At 38.3% G+C, this 14,114-nt stretch overlaps 1 protein-coding gene across 4 annotated transcripts; it reads right to left on the reverse strand.

The window, feature by feature from the left end:
- Positions 1 to 238: 238 nt before the first annotated feature.
- Positions 239 to 12,586, reverse strand: LOC131318580 (chromatin-remodeling ATPase INO80). 4 transcript variants are annotated; one of them, XM_058348466.1, is made up of 23 exons: positions 12,229 to 12,586; positions 11,900 to 11,987; positions 11,326 to 11,680; positions 10,747 to 11,182; positions 10,438 to 10,638; positions 10,145 to 10,255; positions 8,946 to 9,376; positions 8,414 to 8,522; positions 8,242 to 8,322; positions 7,710 to 7,882; positions 6,784 to 6,909; positions 6,193 to 6,354; positions 6,046 to 6,103; positions 5,623 to 5,853; positions 5,307 to 5,453; positions 4,584 to 5,144; positions 4,114 to 4,374; positions 3,896 to 4,003; positions 2,762 to 2,856; positions 2,478 to 2,634; positions 1,677 to 1,874; positions 1,388 to 1,543; positions 239 to 925 (listed from the first exon to the last, which is right to left on the reverse strand). In XM_058348466.1, exons 1-23 carry the CDS (start codon positions 12,286 to 12,288, stop codon positions 653 to 655), a joined length of 4,578 nt encoding a protein of 1,525 aa, XP_058204449.1. In that variant the 5' UTR covers positions 12,289 to 12,586; the 3' UTR covers positions 239 to 652. The 4 variants fall into 4 exon arrangements, with proteins under 4 accessions (XP_058204449.1, XP_058204448.1, XP_058204450.1 ...); XM_058348465.1 differs by having other exon boundaries at positions 11,326 to 11,683; XM_058348467.1 differs by lacking the exon at positions 11,900 to 11,987.
- Between the last annotated feature and the right edge of the window lie 1,528 nt (positions 12,587 to 14,114).

Raw genomic sequence — 14,114 nt, forward strand, 5'->3', positions numbered from 1 at the left:
CACAGTAAAGTCTACATAATGTGTACTTTGTGGTCTAGATTTTGGCCGACGCACAAAAATGGTCAACGTCAAGCCCGATTGGCCCAAGGGCTTCTCTCTGCCATTTCCGCTTATAGAAATGACCTCGAGCTCAAAGATGCAAAAAATAGTACTAACCACACATTTTCCATAAAAGCACAATCCCATGTACGCATGCAAGAGAGAGAGAGAGAGAGAGAGAGAGAGAGAGAGAGAGATCTATCAATGCTGCCCATATTTCTCCATATAATATCCCCACCCAAAATAATGCAGCTTTCTTATGCTTACAAAATCGTTGCTCTAACAAGTTCTATGACGGAATTTGGGGTAAGAGAGAGATCTCCTAACTATACATGCCAAAATCTACCAGTGTAATAACCGGCAAAATGACCAGAAAGTCTTGAATGAATAATCTGTACAACACACCATGATACAATTTTCCTTCTTGTCCTTCGTACTTCTCCGTTGGACCTAATGCAAAAAGGTCGCAAAGTTTTGTCGTATCCTCCACAGAACAAGGGCTTGATCATGATCAGCCAAAGCAAGGTTTCCCTGCATCATAGAATCATTACCCATTTGACAAGTTTTAACTTCAACCACGGCCTGAAATATCTTCCTCAGCTCCAGCTCTGAATCAAGAGCCGGCTTCATGAATAAGTGGGTTTTGGGTCTTCTCTTGAAACACAACTGACGGAGGAGTAAACGCTGGTTCAAGGGTTTCGTTGACACTCTTGGTTGGCCTTTTTGGCCTCTTGGGTCTCTGTTGCTGTGAATCAATGTTTTGAAGGGAATCGTCCAGTTCGAAGTCCATCAGCGTCCTAGAGTTGGGGGATGAAGAATCAGCACTTTTTGGAACATCTCGAGGCCTTGGCTTTGAATGAGTCTGTGTCTCATTGGTAGCTTTCCTCTGTAAACAGAAAACCCAAACATTTACAACTGTAACTTATAGCCATTGAAGTAGAGTTCAATGTTTTGTAAATGTGCACTGAAACTGAACTTTTTTACATAAAAAAGTAACGATGTCTACCTGCAAATAAACAAATAAGAGAAATAGACCAAGAACCATAAAAGGTGGCTTGACGATGAGAGAATATGCCCTCAGCAAGAAAATTGATAATGAAATAAGGAAAGAGTAGCACAGCTTCTATTTGCAGAGTATACTCTAGTCTCTAGTAGACTAGTACTATGACCTAATTAAAAGGCAGCCTCGTCTGCTAAAAGACAATCAAAAAATTAATAGCTAGATGACACTTGAGTATTGAGCATATGCTTGTACCATAGTCTTCAAAGTAAGTTGATGTGGCTAGTATCAGAAGACAATCCAGAAGACGGTAGTTTGAACGGCAAAATTAAGAGTAAGGAGATGCACCTTTTTACTACTAGACTTCGCTTTCTCAGGGTCAGGAGAGGCCTCAACTCCATTTCCCCGCGGTCCAGCGTTTGAAAGATCTTCCAAAGATGCATCACCTTCTGCATCTATCCGTATAGCTTTCGTTCCACCTCTTTTCTTTTGTCTATCCCTAGCCTAATAAGGAAGAAGTACCAGGAAAGGAAATTTAAACATAGTGAAAGATGACTTTTAAGGTGTGAAACCCTTTTGAAAAAATGCAAGTGTTTGGAAGACTAGGAAAACACCCAACTACTAAAATCACACCCACCTGCAGGGGAATTTCTTTCAATTTTTGCTCTAACTGTGCATCATCAATAAGCAAAGAAACAACATCCTCAGGAGCCAATAGGTCACCCTGTACATGACCACCTGTCATGACGAGCTGCTGAACAGCGTTCTTCTGACTCGCCCTCTGCAAAATCTTCTCTTCAACTGTCTCTTTACAAATTAACCTATAGACCGTGACCTAAATTATGGAAAAAGGTTTAGATTCTTTAGAATACTAATAACATTGGTAGGTGCCACATGAGGGCGACGAGAGAATACAGAGCAAAGGACAAATCTTTTAACTGGTTATATTAAGAAAACGCACAATGCATTTTTAAAAACTGAATGATCCAGGTAGATCACAAATAACTCAGGCATAAAAACCAACATTCAGCACCCCAAAATGCCGCACCCTGTCAACAGCAGCTTTAAAAAAATTGGACTTGGCAGCCTTCTTACAAATACACTACACGTGAAAGATTTCTACATTTAAACTTCATGTCAACCAATTGTCTAGAAAATAATTTCCTCAGAGGTTCTTGTGTATAAGTCTAAAGATACTAAAGCTTGTTCCAAATCTACAAGGTAGCAGACTATTTTTCTCTATGAATTTCAACCTTATCAATGTGATCTGTCATGGCCTTGGACATCATTCTTCAATTTTTACTTCCGATGTTAATAGAAGGATAAATTGACTCCACAACTTGGCCATTTCTTTTCCCAATTTTTAAACCAGCCAAGAGTGGATCCAAACCATTTCACATGCAGTTTTAATGGAACACCGTAAAAGGAGGAAACTAACATCTTTAGTCTGACCCAGCCGATGAGCTCTATCCATTGCCTGTAAATCTAAGGTAGGATTCCAGTCACTCTCGTAGAAAATGACAGTATCAGCAGCTGTCAGGTTGATGCCTAGTCCACCAGCTCTAGTACTTAGCAAAAAGACAAAGATATCATTCCTGCAATGAGACAATAAATAACTTAATTAGAGCCACTCCCAATGTTTATGGGACATGATTGAGTGATGATAAAAACAGGAATGTGCATCAGATATGAAAGATGTACAATAAATTTGACAACCCATACCTGTGCTGGAAGTCCCTGACCATGTCTCTGCGATCCATTATGGTGGAGGATCCATCCAGCCTTAGGTATCTATATTTTCTATAATTCATGTAGTCCTGCAATTGAATGACAAAATGAGCGAAAAAACAAAATTCCAGAAATCCAGTATATAGTTAAAGAGAAATGGTCCAGTAAAATTAACAGCAAGGTGTCAAGACACCAAGTGCCAGTTTGGTTGATTGAATTAATAGTGCAGCATATAATGCAGAGGATAAGTAATGACATCAGCCTAATAATGATGGGGTCAATGTACCACAATACCCAAAGCTATTATATCCAAGTGTTTGCGGGATTTCTTATCTGATGGATACTTAATCTTCACCACAGAAGTTTCTAATGTAGGGTATTGGTACTCTTTTATTTATAGTCGAACCCGATGCTCAAATCTGGGAAAAAAAGGGGGCCCCAAGATAACTTGCAAGCTCAGCTTATGACGAGAACCTTGTGCAAGACTTATGAACTAGTGTCATGGTACCTGGTGCATTGGATTAAATTACTCAAAACAAAACAAAAACTTGCTTAAATTACTTAAAAAGACCAAGCTAAATTGGAAGTTACCTAATAACCCTGCAGTGTTACAAGCGATATTGATTTATACACTTATTTTAACTGAGACTACAACTATGCATTGGATACAAAACTGTTCAAAAACATAGGTTTAACATTTCCCTATTCAGAACTTATCAATCAGAGGGTTTACAATTCATACCCAAGGAACCTCGACAAGCATTTTCAACCAAAGCTTTCTCCAATTTTAGTGCCGGAAGTTAGTACACATGGGCATCCATCATTAACAGAAGTTCCCATCCTATAATTGTCTGATTCTACACTGACTTATGAAAAATGTAAAGCTTTTCTGCAACTTAAACTCTATGTTCCGCCAGTGAAAGTCAATAAGGTCCATTTTCATGAGGCAAATCAAAAAAAATAAACGGAAAACAATACACCAAAAGACGCACCCGTTTGTGGAGGAGACTACAGACGCCAAAGATAATAATTGAAATGAAGTCCAATTTTGACCAAAGCGACTTTCTTCCCTTCTACTGATAGAATCCCAGAGAGAGAGAGAGAGAGAGAGAGAGAGAGAGAGGGTACCTCAATAATATTCAGCATTTTTGTCATCTGTGCAAATAGAAGAACACGGTGATTTTCTGCCCTCAAGCGCTTCAGCAGTATATCTAATGTCTGAAGCTTTCCAGAGTCCTGAGAGAGCAAAATTTGAAATTTCAACTTCAGTGTCATCTCAAACGTGCCATTAACCCGTACATCCATAAAATACATGAAAAAAACTAGGAAGGAGGAACTAGTGCTACCGTAAGCATCTTTGCAGGGTCAAAGCTTTGCATGGGTGGACATGAACCAAATATTTCGTATGTTAGATGCAGGGCAGGTTGCGAAACAGGCAGTTCAGCGTCAATCTCTTCAATCAGACAGTGAGGAGGACAATCCGGCATCCTAGGGCCACTAAAATCGGATGTCCGTGCAAATCCAGTTAACAACCTCTTAGCCCAAGGGTGATGTAGTTCTTCAAGCATTTGGTAAGCAAAGTTCCTATCTGAGCATTGGGCATTGATCTATCAACAACACCAGCCATGTAAAAAGAATATGCAAACATTAGTAACCTTAATTTTACTTATTCTAAATAATTTTACTTATTCTATTCCTCTAGTCGAGACGCATCAAAAGAGAGAAAATTTGATCCAAAACTCAAAGAAGTTCAGAAAGAAAACTAGTATGGATAACCTTAATTTATCAAATATACAGAAATCCAAAAAAAACTCACAGGGGGTGCTCTGGTCCTGGGAATGGACCTGTAGGCTGAATGGAGAAGCCTAACATTTGATAGAAATCTATCCTGATGTGACGTGACTAAAGCCTCAAATGGAGCTTCCACAGGACCTGTAGCAAGTCTCCTTCTAAATAGACTGGTCTGTGCCTTTGACGGCAGCAGCAACATTCGCGTGACTGCTCTTACTTTTTCCTTCTCAAGTTGACTACAATCAAGATCATCATCCTCAGCTTCCATAAGCGAGTTGAGGACATCATCCAGGAATTGTTGATCCCCCTTTACCATAGAAAATAATAATCTCTCCATAAAAGAACCAGTTGTCAGAAATGACACCTCTGCTGGGGACAAATCAATCAAATGAGCGAACCCAAATGTTCCACTTTGAGCAGAACACCCATTTGAGCTACTCCCTACTGCAAACATAGATTGACAAACATTTTCTGGCGAGAAAACGTTAAAATGTTTCTCAAATGATTCTCTGCTAACACCATGATGTACAGCAGAACAAAATGTGATGGGACTCCGAACAACTTCTTGGTAGACCAGCTTTGGTATCTGGAAAAGGCATACAGCAATTGTTCAGCCCAGATACAAAGGGAGAATTGTCCACATAAGTGTATTATCTTCTTATAGGCTGCATACTCTAGAACTGTTGGGAGATAGAAGAAGGTACAACACTGGCAACACTAACTCATGCGTAATAGCTTTAGAAATTACCTCATATGTAATGGGATTCCGACCTCCAGAGTAGTACACATCTTCCAACTCCCCAAATGGTGGGGGCAAAAGAGAATTCGGAATGTCTCCAAAATAAAAGTATGTACTTCCTTCGTTTCTTTCAAATAACTCAGGATGGTTGCAAACCTAACATAATAGGAAACAAGATATGATCATTGATCATAGACAATGAAGTCTAAACATTGAACGCAAAGGCAGATAAAATTTACAAAAAAATCCCTATTTGTCACGCGTTACTATGTAAACACAGAAGTACCAAACCAATGAAAGAATCACAAAAAGACAAAGAAAGTACCTTTCTCAGCTGAATGACAATGTTCATTAAGTTCATAATTTTAATCTCATTAAGATGCCCACGGTTGCTGTCAAACAACTCAGCAAGAGATATCTTGTTCTTTATAGCTTGATAGAAAGCTTGCTGCCGAGAACTTAACTTGCAGTGCATTGTGACCTCCGTTTTGGTGGTTAACTCAGAAACCACATCTTTTTTAACCCGCCGCAGCATGAAAGGCTTTAGAATTGCATGCTGGCAAATGAAGAGCGGCCAAAAATATTGATCAGAAAAACTTCCTCGTAAAATACAAAGCCATGATAATCATCCACATGGAAGTTTTCAAATTTTCACAGCAAGCCAAGATCATATTGATCAATTAAAAGCAAAATGTTTACTCACATGCCATATTCAAAAATAAATTTTAGAAACTAGACACCTACTCACCAATCTATTAAGCTGATGTTCGTTCAACGTGCCCCCATGTTCTGCATGGCTCTCGATCCTAATAGCACAAGATAAAGACAAAAGTCAAAATCTAAGACCATTGATGATATAAGTGGGAAGACATATTATCTTCCACAAGAAACTTACCCTTTTGAAAACCACTCGTTGAACTGTTCGTGGCTGTCAAATAAGGTTGGCATAATGAAATGCAGTAGGGACCATAATTCTGCCATGTTATTCTGGATTGGTGTACCAGTCAGAAGCAAGCGGTTTCGACAATTAAAGCTGAGAAGTGTCTTCCACCTAATACTGCAAGTTCAAAGTCATTACAGATATGAGTAAAAGGAAGTACAAGGTTACTGATAGTTATAAAAGATTGCAACCGGTGAAAACGGCCACATGTAAAACTTTGTGTAGTAAGAAACAGAAAAACAAAAAGCAAATATTATAAATTAGCACTGAGCCACTGAGAAATATCAAGAAGATCAACATAAACACTATGTGCACAAACTTCAGAAAGTATAGTCATCAACATGTAAACTGTATCTGGGACTGTTGAAAATACATAACAAAAGAAACAGAACGGCTTGTAAGTTCAGATCAAAACACAATTTCTATTTTCATTTATTTGGGCGAGAGTGGGGGATGCAAACAAAAACCTATTCCCAGGTAAATTCTGCTTTTACAGGAACCATTTAGATCAAACAACAAAGTAACCTCAAAGATGTAACTTCAAACCTGTTCGAACTTTTGATTGCCTGGGCTTCATCCAAAACCATGTATTGCCATTTCACACGCCGGAAGTACTTTTCATCAGACACTAGCAATGAGTAGCTGGTGATGAGAATATGAAATCCAGCCTCCCTGACAAGAGAAAATTGGAACTGATTATCCAAAAAGAAGACACTGTATTGCATCTTCGAAACACATTATAATGGATAGAGACGGGAGGAGGAAGACTTTCTAACACCAGGACCCATGTCCCAACATCGCATCAGGAAGCCGACTGAATGACGAAAATGAACAAGTGGCCTCCATAATTTAGTTCAAGATTGGATATTATTACAAGGCATATCACTCTTGTGAAGCTTCCAAATGAGTATGTATTTATTGGTCAGAAATAAGATAACAACTGCTGACTTCCATACACATTCTATTTGGGATGGTAAGGTTCCGCATTTTGAGGGTCAGGAGTTTCTTCCCTTCATCACTTTCCTGTTTCGTCACTTTTTTACTGTTTCATCTATTCCTCTTAATTTTTTGGCAAAATAGGATAGTTCATCGTCTTGTTCTTTCTTTGTAATTCATCTTTCAATTTGACATAATTTGTTTAGTCCCAAGGATAATTACAGAGGCCATTACTCCAATCCAAGATACAGAGATAGTCCATGACATTCTTTGTAATGTCAGAGCCACTTCCAACGATATGATGCCAAACGATTCAAACCCCATTTCATGCACCAACTATGGTGCCACTATTCAATTTTGATGCAACGCACTTCAGTCAAGCACTATGCAAATTAGTGTGTTACCCTGATAATTGAAATGTCAAAAGGACATATCATTTTCTCGTCTAACCAAGGAAGGGAAAGAAAAGAAACGCCCTTTAAAAAAATCAAAAAAAACAAAACAAAAGGAAATGAACAATGACAACAGGCAATTACCGGCGATAGAGACGCTTTGGGTTTATGTTTTTCCTAAGTATCGTCCGTTCTTGAGGCCCACCCCAATATGGAAGAATTTTCATGTCAGGACAGAAACGGCCAATTTCATCAGCCCAGTTGTTTAAGACAGATGCAGGTGCAACAACAAGAAAAGGACCCCATATATTCTTTTCCTGCACGGCATAACCAAGCCACTGTTAGAAATGTCCTAGCACAAACAACCCGCAGTATTATAAGAGACTTTCCATAAAAATAGACCCCCTCCCTCCCACGTTATCCTTTCAAATTTGGGACATTCCAAAATGCAAGTCCTCCTAAGAACGAGTCAAAGCAAAAGCTAGTGAATTTTTCCATAATCACTTACAAATATAAATCCTTTTGAGCTTATTTTAAAGTGAAAATGAAAGGACAAAATGGTAATTAATGCTTTTCAATTTAAACCTGAAAGCATTAACGGTATGCCCCCCAAAAATTTCTCTCCCAAAAAGGAATAACACTTTGAGACGGAGGCTGTAACAAAGTAAGAACTTACTTCAGCTAAATGAGCCAGAAAAGCCATGGCTTGGATAGTCTTTCCCAGGCCCATTTCATCAGCGAGTATACCATTCAAACCCTAAATCACGTCAGACCAGTTGAAGTTAGCAGCCACGTAGAAAGACATGGGAGCGTTTACAAAGAGAAACCAGCAAGTCCAGTCCCAATACCTGCTCATAACAATTTACCAGCCATTGAAGACCTTTAAGCTGATACTCTTTGAGGGTACCTTTAAATAACTCTGGTGTCTGCACTGATGATTTTATAGGCATAGTCGATCTGACAGCATTGTAAAGGCAAAATTCAGTAACTAACAGAAGGAAACATTGAAATGCTACGGGTAAAATTTGCACATACTTTCAGTTAAGTTCTTGAAAATCCTTTTGATTACCCACTATTTCACGAGTATCGTAAACCACACAAACCATGGTCCCCAAATATGTTGTATATTGTTTGATAGCATCAATTCTATTCATGAGAGGTGTAAATGTCTATCATTGATTTTCCACCATAGATCACATAAATTATATCCCCCAGGATAAAGCAACGGATGGAGTCCTTTTTCTTTTTAATTTAAGGCATGGTGCTTATGTTAGCAATTTATTTAATTTTTTCCTGACTTCATCCTCGTTGAAATGCCTCTAACATCCTAAAAATTTGACGGGGAAAAAAGAGTGATGTAGCGGAAGCAGGGAAACTTACGGATGCAATAAATCTATGTTAGTAGATCCTGCAAATGAAGCATCCTCCTGAGGGGCCTCCAAATCAGCAGCATCCCGCAGCTTCAAACATTCAGTATCAAAAGTACTCGTCAGTTTTTTCTGCTTCGATACTGCATCTTGAGCAGCTCTTAATGCTTCCCTTTTCAATTCAGCCTCCTCAGGATCTTCTTCCTCTCCAAGCTTAGCTTCTAAAGAACTCAAAAGCATTTCTTGCTCATTCAATAAATCATCGCCCACAGGCAACACTTCAGAGGATTGTGAAGCAGACTTGTTTTGCATAAAATGACTGTAGAGTTCTGTTTGTGACAACAAGAAATTGAGCCTCTGTTGTTGCCTCTTTGCTTCACGAAGCTCCTGTTCACGCTTTAAAGCTTCTGCAGCTTCTCTTTCCTCTCTTTTCCTCACTTCTGCCTGAAAAAAGAAAGGTCACATATTTCTGGCAAAATCATCCAAAAGTAAGTTGTACGAACTCAAAGCCCCAGTTGCAGCAGTAAATTGGTGGCGGAATTGAGGATGGGATTTGATTTGTTAAAGGGGCTTCTTTGGGTTCTCTTATACGAACATTTTAGGTTGGTCAGGAATCAGTTTAGCATCTTGCTGATGTTGCAAATCTTGGGTCCAGGAGGCCACATGATTTTTAGGGAATGCATGCCAACCTAGTTGCCACACATTCCTTCTACAATGATGCTGTTTCTCTTCATAGTCCTTGCTGTTTACCTTCTTTTTTTTCCTTTTTTTTTTTTTTGCAAAAACTAATATTCTCTTGGTTTCGAGCAATCGCACAAAGGAGAATTTAAATCCCATCAAAAAAATGTCCCTGGAAATCCAGGTTGAGTTCAACAGCAGCTGTTAAGATTATATGTCAGAAAGTTGACAAATGTGAAGGTCACTAAGAAAAGCACAGGAAGTACTAGGCACTGATCTCGAATCCCAATTGAGATGAGGTAGAAAAATTCACAAACTTAAATAACACTCCTCCTTTTTCTGGCACGTATATGATAATAAAATTAACTCATTCAGGATTATATGTAGACTCATTTGCATAACACTGAGAAACCATATAAATAAAGACAACGGGTAAATATAAAACACTAGGTTCATATGCATGGCCTTTTAGTGGATTCCTTCAAAACATAAGTCCTATCCCACACAAATTTAACAGATGAAAAAGAAGAGTACCATCTCTTTATCAACTCTCTTCCAGAACAACACCATGTCTCTGGCCAGTTTCCTTGTGCGAATTGCAGCCCCTCTCATCAATTTAAGGGATCTACTCACCTTCATTTTCACCTGTAAAAGAAAACAAACCAATAAGCTTGCAGAATAGAACAACAAACCCAACTAATCGGTATACCGTAAACATGAAAACTTCTAATACTAACTATGATTGTCTGTAGCCTTAATTAGAGTTCAAAAATATCAATATGAACACAAGATAGGTAAGCTAAGAGGCCCCAGATGACTATGTCTACCTCTCTTTGGCAGGTCTCAGAGAACCTCTTGGCATCAGCTACTTGCTTCCTGTGGAAGTTTGTGAAAATCTTCTGATGTTTCGGTATGTCTTTTCTAACAATGTTAACCCAATATTTCCCAATCTTATCCATTTCTTCCTTCTCAATCATAGAAGGGTCTTTCTTCACCTTCTGTCTCTTAGGTAGACTTCGTTCGATGATCTGTCATGCAACAATTCCATATTACCGAATAAGAAAACCAGCCAACATCACTCTCCAGGAGGAAAACCAAATGTGATCACCTTATTTCAACTCAAAGAAAATGCTTACCTCATATGTATCACCTTTCTCCAACACCTTCACATAGTAAACCTGCAAAACACCACCCTCCGACAAGATAGATCGCCTTATTCCTCCAGCTGCCCCCTCAGGGATGGAAAATGCATCCAGCTCAATGTCACTTACTTTCAGATTAAACTTTTGACCTGAATTACTAACCGACATGGCTTTCAATCTAGCCTGAAGTGATTCATATTGGGTCCTGGGCTCACCCATTCCCGCCTGGCTTCCGGGCCCAAACCTCTTATCATTTGCCATCATTGCAGCCAATGACCCCAGATCAAGAGTGCCCTTAAGGTAAAATTCTTCTACCCTGATATCTGACATACGTGGCAAGTTCAGTGACGCCGCCAGCTTTTCATAGGTTGGGGGTATCCTATAAGTGATGCCATCCCCAATATCCAGGTAAGCAGGCTCATAAATTGATCTGCAAAATGTTTTCCAAATGTCATGCAATTGACAACAACAACAAAAAAACAGAAAAAAGAAAAAAAGTCAGAGGTCCCAGAATACTAGTCTTTCAAATATCTCATCATTCAAACAAGATTTCACTTCAGGGAAGAAGAAAACCTATCGATGCCATATTCTGGTGCAAAATCTGCTTCATGATGGTTCCCCAGCTTCTGAGAACCACCATTGTTGAGAAAATCTGATGTTATTTCAGATTTTCGAACCTTGGAACTACTTTTAAGGACCGGAATCCCAATTCGGGTAGATGAAGGAGTCGTAGAAGAATTATTGGGCCTCCTCTTGTACTTCTGAATATGCTCTCCAAGCATTGCCCTGTACCGCTCCTCTGTAATACGGACGCCGTAACTGCTGTCCTCTTCGTCCTCGCTACCATATGTGGTCTGCTTCTTCTTCTTAGCCGAACTCAAGTCCCTCTTTGACATAATCCCATTACTACGGTCTCCCATGACTCCACCTACTTGTAACCGACAAAAAACAGATTCATAAGTTCAGACTTAACTAGCTCAGATCATCAAGTCTACCGAAAACAACAAACCGAATTGCGATACTTGAATATCAAAATGGAGACATGGCGAATATAAACAAAATCCAAATTGGTCAGTGAAAAAGGAAACCAACAAAATAAAGACTGGAAAAAAAAACATTGAAAACTTTGAAGAATCAAAGTGCCTACCTTGGCTACCTCTGCTCTCATCCTGACTACTATTCCCATAACAATCAAAATCATCATCTTGTTGTGGTAGTTGAAAGTTCATCAAAGACTACAACACAACCCAGAAACAAAAAAAATACATACTTTAAACGAAAAATCACTCAAAAGTTTAAGGAGACCCCAAAAAAAAAAAAAAAACGAAATTAGACGTACCCAATTCGAATTACCAAGAAAAGACGAGTAAAAATTTGCAGAATAACATAAAGGCCTTAGCTTTCTACAAAAAAACAACTCAATTGAACAAAACAAGAACAACCCAATTGAAAAGAGAGAAAACCCATGTCAAATACCTCAAGATTGAAGAGATTCGAGTAGGAGAACGAGCTCTTCGGCCGCCGCTCGCCGTCCATAAGGAGGAGAAGAGAACCCTAATGAGTGAAATCCCAATAAGTATCCGAAGAGCATTGGGGGATAAGGGATAAGAAATTTGTTGTGGCCACTGGGAAGGGAGAGAGCCCTAACCCTAGAGGAGAGAGAGCGGGAGGGAGTTAGGAGGACTGCTGCCGCGCAGGATAAGGGTAGGGATAGAGAGAGAGGGGGGGAGGAAGAAACGTAGACACAGGTGAAGGCCATTGCTTACGTGTGCTAAAGTGCGCTGTGGGGGCGACCTGGGTTAACGTGCGCTCCCCGTTTTATTCAAGCTTCTTTGTTGTTCTCTGTGCGGAAATTGTTTCAAGAGAAAGCGGAGAGGGAATGGATGTTGTTGGGTGTGGTGCGGTGTATGAATTACTCCTACAGAACTTACCAGTACCGTACACGTGGTGGGGTTGGAACCGTTGGATGGCTGGTTTATCTCGTAGGCTCCATTCTTCTTAAATTTTTGTATTCTTGTTTTGTATGGTCGGAGTATATGTTTTGTTACTTTTTTCTTAATCTTTGCTAAATTTGCATTATATTTATTAAATCAATCATCCGTTTCGACAATAAAATTTTGAAATTTATGAATAAAAGCAAAAAAAGTTTACGAAATACGAAACAACTGTCTTTTTTGTCTTAAGTGTCGTTTTATATGAACTTTTTTTAACATCGATCCACGTAATTGTACTTTTTTTATTCATCTCATCAAAACAAATAATTATCTCCAAAAATTACAACAAAAAAGTTACTACAAGAACTCCCCTTAGAGCATTCACAGTGGAATAATCAAAAGTGGATAATTAAAAGTTGTCACATCATCTTTTGGTTATCCATTTACAGAAATGCTAGGGACAAAGAAAATTTACCCCGAAAGTACTCTGAAAACAGCAATCAATAGTTGAGATTCACTTTGATATGTGTGACCCAATCATCAAAATGATTCTCAACCATTGATTACTGTTTTCGGGGTACTTTCGGGGTAAGTTTTCTTTGTACGTAGCATTCCCCATCCATTTATAGGGTTGCTAAGGTTAGCAATGTAGAAGCCCACAATGGTACAATCAAAATTGAATAACCAAAACTTGCCACATCACCTTTTTAACTTATAAAAATCTAGAAATTGTGGCATAGAAAATAATTTTTTAAAAATAGTTTTCAAACTAATAAAAATAGGTTATTAGAAAAAGAGAAAATAGTTTTTTTGAAAACTTTGATTAAAAAAACAGTTTTTGGGAAAAAGTTAAAAAAAAAAACAGTTTTTGAATAGAAAAAGTTTTTTCTTTCAAAAGAACAGTTTTTTTTGGAAAAATGTTTTAATAAAAAAAAATGTTTTGAAATAAAATTGTTTAAAAAAAAGTTGGGAAAAACAATTTTAATAAAAAAAACGCGTAAAAAAACTGTTTTTGCAAAAAATAAAAACTCTTTTTAAAAGTATTTTTGTTATAAACATGTTGAAAATGGAAGAAATAAGGTTTTTGTGCAATGATGGTATACTTAATTGAGAAAATGTGAAAACAATTAAATTTGATTATTGGCAAAATGTTGGTAGTTTTGATTATCCAAGAGCCAAAATTTGATAAGTTGCTAAGATGTTTGTAAGTTTGGTCATTCCAATGTAAGCTCTTTTTGAGCAAATGTTGCTAACCTTATATACCTTTTTGTTTTGATTATACCACTGTGGATGCTCCTAGTGGTTCATCCAATTAAGCAATGATACCAACACAATTCTGAACGCAACCGCATCCAGAGCCGTTAAGCACATGTACTACATACATATAAACCGCAACTGTGTCCAAAGTTATGTTCGAAAGGTTTGTTC

This window comes from Rhododendron vialii, chromosome 3a (genome assembly GCF_030253575.1).
Source record: "Rhododendron vialii isolate Sample 1 chromosome 3a, ASM3025357v1".
Taxonomy (NCBI): Eukaryota; Viridiplantae; Streptophyta; class Magnoliopsida; order Ericales; family Ericaceae; genus Rhododendron; species Rhododendron vialii.